The sequence below is a fragment of the Rhinopithecus bieti genome, unplaced genomic scaffold (genome assembly GCF_001698545.2).
Source record: "Rhinopithecus bieti isolate Rb0 unplaced genomic scaffold, ASM169854v2 scaffold_1918, whole genome shotgun sequence".
Taxonomy (NCBI): domain Eukaryota; kingdom Metazoa; phylum Chordata; class Mammalia; order Primates; family Cercopithecidae; genus Rhinopithecus; species Rhinopithecus bieti.
Genome location: NW_016803680.1, coordinates 2,155,464 through 2,160,171, shown reverse-complemented (window position 1 = coordinate 2,160,171; position 4,708 = coordinate 2,155,464). Strand labels below are relative to the sequence as shown.

The 4,708-nt window shown below is 47.2% G+C and overlaps 1 protein-coding gene across 1 annotated transcript in view; it reads right to left on the bottom strand.

Annotated features, from left to right (window-relative positions):
* Positions 1–4,702, bottom strand: part of MOSMO (modulator of smoothened) — a 76,365-nt gene extending 71,663 nt beyond the window's left edge. The window contains exon 1 of the mRNA XM_017850329.1: positions 4,584–4,702. Within this exon, the coding sequence (XP_017705818.1) occupies positions 4,584–4,689 (106 nt within the window). The 5' untranslated portion in view covers positions 4,690–4,702. The remainder of the gene's footprint in view (positions 1–4,583) is intronic.
* Positions 4,703–4,708: the final 6 nt, after the last annotated feature.

Below are 4,708 nucleotides of genomic sequence, written 5' to 3'. Positions count from 1 at the left end.
TTTTTTTTTTTTTTTTTTTCCTATTTCCTTCTACGGTAGTTCAAGCAGAAGCTGAGGACAGAGATTAGACTATGGAGATGAGAGACTGGAAGAGGAAGAACAGCATGGAAGTGGCAAAGAAAGTCCAAAGCCAAGAGGGCCATATATTTAACTTGTTCTAAGTACGGCTGTATTATCCTTAATGTCTCCTTATTTCCTAGAACATCTAATAGAGAAAACGTCATTTCTCACAGTTCTGGGCTTTCATTTCAAAACTGGATTCTGACACCTGTTCTTATAAACCAGAACAGCAATATAACAATATGTAATTTTTATTGAGCATTTACTGTGTGTCAGGTACTGTTCTAAATGTTTTACATGGGTTAACTCAGTTAATTACCACAATATCCAAATGAGATGGGTACTTTTATTACCCCTAAGGCTAAAGAACCTGCCCTAAAGCTACAGAGCTATGAAGTGATGAAGTCTAGACTTGAATTCTCAAACTTTTCCTTAGTAGTTCACTGCAGTGGTTTTCCAGTTACATTCTGCAGACTCTTTCAGCTCCAAAAGTTCTGTTTCTAAAATACATTTTATCCTGTTTAAAAACTGCAATGAAAACATCATGATCAAAACTAGAGACTGAATATAATACACCAAAGGGAACCAACACATTAACTTTTTGTTGCTGGGTTAAGTCACTTTTGTGCAGCTCTTGAAATAAAGCTAGACCTGTCGCCACTGAGATCTTATTTGAACTTCTTGTAAATGTTTCATTGATTTGGAAGGTGTAACTCTGCGTTTTTTTTTTTTTTTTTTAACTCAAGACTACATCTGCCTGCTCAGGTGAGACTGTACAGCATACAAGCTCAAGCGTAACAGTAAACAAAGGAACATACTATCCCATTCGTTTTACGTTTCGGGGGGCTTACTGCCTGACATGTAAGGTAAGAAATACATGCTAGATAAGAATTTAAAAAATTTCCTATGTTCCTACTATCTCTTATTCCTCTTTCTAGCCATAATATTTAACGGAATGGTATTCTGAGATGGCAAGGAAAACTTTTAGAAAAAAAGAATCACGGCCGGGCGCGGTGGCTCAAGCCTGTAATCCCAGCACTTTGGGAGGCCGAGGCGGGTGGATCACGAGGTCAGGAGATCGAGACCATCCTGGCTAACACGGTGAAACCCCGTCTCTACTAAAATACAAAAAACTAGCCGGACGCGGTGGCGGGCGCCTGTAGTCCCAGCTACTCGGAGGTTGAGGCGGGAGAATGGCGGGAACCCGGGAGGCGGAGCTTGCAGTGAGTGGAGACAGGGCCACTGCACTCCAGCCTGGGCGACACAGCGAGACTCCGTCTCAAAAAAAAAAAAAAAAAAAAAAAGAATCACTTCCTCCATCCCACATCAGCCACATATTGTCACTGTTACGCTCTGGACCTTGTGCCTACGATCCCCTGTCATTACACTTTGCTGTACTGATCACTCCCACTCTGACTGGTCTTCAATTTTATTGGGCCCCCTATTCTACTGGCCATGTACCATCTGCTATTCGACTGACCAATCCATTAGTTTTTATTCACTTTCACTCTTTATCCAGCTGATACTCCATAAGCCATCATTACAATACTTTGGCCACTATCCTAAATACCTTGGCTGCTCTGTCATTTTGTTGCAACGTATCTGGCAAACCCTAACCTTGAATGAAGCCTTCACATTATTCTTTATTATTCATTATTGTATATGAGGCTTTCACATTATTCTTGATGTTTCCTTATTTCCAAGAACACTTGGAAAATTCACCTACCTCAGTACCAAAGCAACTGAGCACTACTAGAAAAGGTCAAGAGGGCAGATGGGTTATCACACTGTATGTTCATGACCTCAACTTCCAGGACGCATCAGTGCTGCTTCGAGAATCCTACTTATCACAGTTGGCAAGCTTTCTCTGCAATTATTTTTTTTCTAACAGTTTATATTTCCTCAGACTTTGGACATTCATCGCTCCCATCTCCGTGGCAACTCACAGCCAATTTTGCCTCCAAATTTGAAAGAGTTATACTCATTCTATCCTTGCTTTCTTCGGAATACAAGAGGAGCTTGCCTCTTTTTTTTTTTTTTTTTTTTTGACGGAGTACCACTCTGTCGCCCAGGTTGGAGTGCAGTGGCACAATCTCAGCTCACTGCAACCTCCACCTCCCGGGTTCAAGTGGTTTTTTTTTGCCTCAGCTTCTGGAGTAGCTGGGATGACAGGCATGCACCACCGCGCCCGGCTAATTTTTTTTGTATTTTTAGTAGAGACAGGGTTTCGCCATGTTGGCCAGGATGGTCTCAAACTCCTGTCCTCAGGTTATCCGCCCGTCTTGGCCTCCCAAAGTGCTGGGATTACAGGCATGAGCCACCATGCCCGGCTATGCCCTTTTCCATCTTTGGAACGTTTTGCTATCACTTATCTTTCTTCTCTTTCATATGTAACAATTCTTCTCTTTCAACTATATCTTTTGCATGAACATTTAGTCTGTTTTATCTATTGGGATTCTATCTAAAACTTCTTTGTAGAAAGATTCTTTCTGCTAGAGCACTGAAACCCCTTTTCCCCTAAGTAAAGCCTGAAAGTCAGTCTCATAAAAGGAGTCAATCCACATATAAGTAGGATAAAAACATCAACAGGTCATGAACTGGATGTCCTACATGTAACCGTGTTAAGTTGTCGGGCAGCAACAATATTTTCGTTAACAAAGCCCATAGTACCACCAAATTCGAAACCATCCTAATTCTTTCTTCGTATATTTTACTATTAAGAGTTCTGCTAAAACTCTACAGGCAAGAAAAGTAGCAGAATTTTTAGAGTGTTATTTTAATAACCAGTGAATCTGACAGCATGATTTTGTGTTACTAGGTCTACATCGGGGGAGAGGAGGGAGGGAGGAGGAAGCAACAAATGTCCCAGCTACCACTCTTTCTAAGAGCTAAAAATATTGCAGGATAAATACAGAACCATAAGTAATACTTAAAAGTAAGTTTTGACAGCACAGTGATGCTTTTTTTTTTTTTTGAGACAGAGTCTCGCTCTGTCGCCCAGGCTGGAGTGCAGTGGCGCGATCTCAGCTCACTGCAACCTCCGCCTCCCCGGTTCAAGCGATTCTCCTGCCTCAGCCTCCTGAGTAGCTGGGATTACAGGTGCGTGCCACATGCTCGGCTTTTTTTTTTTTTTTGTATTTTCAGTAGAGAGGAGGTTTGCGCCATGTTGGTCAGGCTAGTCTCGAACTCCTAACCTCCTGATCCTGATCCCCCCGCCTCAGCCTCCCAAAGTGCGTGAGCCACCGCGCCCGGCCGCAGTTTTACAAGAAATTATCCACGGAGGGAGCTTGACATTCCCAACCCCCCCAATAGTTTCTTCACCTGCACTGAATAAGCAGTTGCAAAACAAGACCATTCCTTAAATCCGAGCAGCTCTCCCGACAGCTGTTTACATTAATTAAGGTTTGGTCTCACAGGTTTGGGAGAGGGGGAGAAAGAGAGGCGGAAGAGCGGAGGAAGAAGAGGTAGCAGGGAAAGAAGTGGCCCAAGCTGAGAAAAATCTTGAAAGCGCATTCACCTGGGGTACCCTTCAGAAAGATGCCCGCCTCTTTCCCGAGGGCACCACCTTGCCTCTCCCGCCCACAGCTCCGTGGTGTTACAGCAAGCACTGCTCTCGCTGCCGGGCTGCCTGCAACTCTAATGTGTTATTTAATTTTGTAACTACTATTAAGATCTCTCCAGCGTTTTTGTGATGCGCTGGAATGAAAGACGCTCCATAAAATGAGGTTTATTATTAGTAGTATTATAGCTCCCGGGCCTAAAATAAAGCAAAATTATAACCACATACACACTTCAAAGGGAAAATCCGAAGCCACAAGCGTCTCAAACACTGCCAAGCGGGCAGGGGATGGGCGGGGGCGGGGGTGTAGAGGGGCTCCAATCCGGCGCCCCCCACTCCCACCAACCCCACCAGCTCTTCCAACACCCACCATTCACCCTGCCTGGTGGGGTCTGCGCCCACAGCCCGGGCTCGCTCCCGGCCGCAGCTTCCTCTGGTGGTGGAAGGTCTGGAGTCGGACCTGACCCCTCTCGGCCTCCTCTCGCCCACCAGCTCTCTAGCGGCTCCCGCACTGCCCCGCAGGCTGCCTCACTCCCAGCCCCAGCCTCTCCGCCTGGTTTCTAATTTCCTTGCAAGAGCCTCAGTTTCCTCCCGTCTGCCACCTTGACTTTTTTTTTTTTTTTTTAAATCCAGAACGAAGCTGGTTCCTCTGCGATCCCTCACATGGGAGGGCTACTCCCCTCCTCCCCGGTCTGGGACTCGCCAGCCTAGCCCAGGTCTCCTCGGCCACTTTTCACCCAGCCTGGGGCGCCTCTCCCCTGAGCCCGGGGGTCCCGCTGGCGCCCGGCGGCTTCCTCTTCTCTATCCCCTTCCTCCGCGGCCCGGGTCTCCCCTCCGCCCCCGGTCTCCTCAGGCTAGCCCCCAGCCGGGACCCTCCACCTCGTCCTCCCCTCAGTCCGGGTCTCGCCCCCCTCGCGTCGCCCTCAGCCAATCCCCCGCCCGGCCCCGCGCGCCTGCCGCTCACCCGCAGACTCCCCGGTGTTGATCCAGTCCGGGTTGGCGATGCTGGCGATGGCGAAGATATCGGCAGCCAGAAAGAGACATCCTGAGATGATGGTCAGTTTATCCATCTCCCCGCCCCGCTCCCCC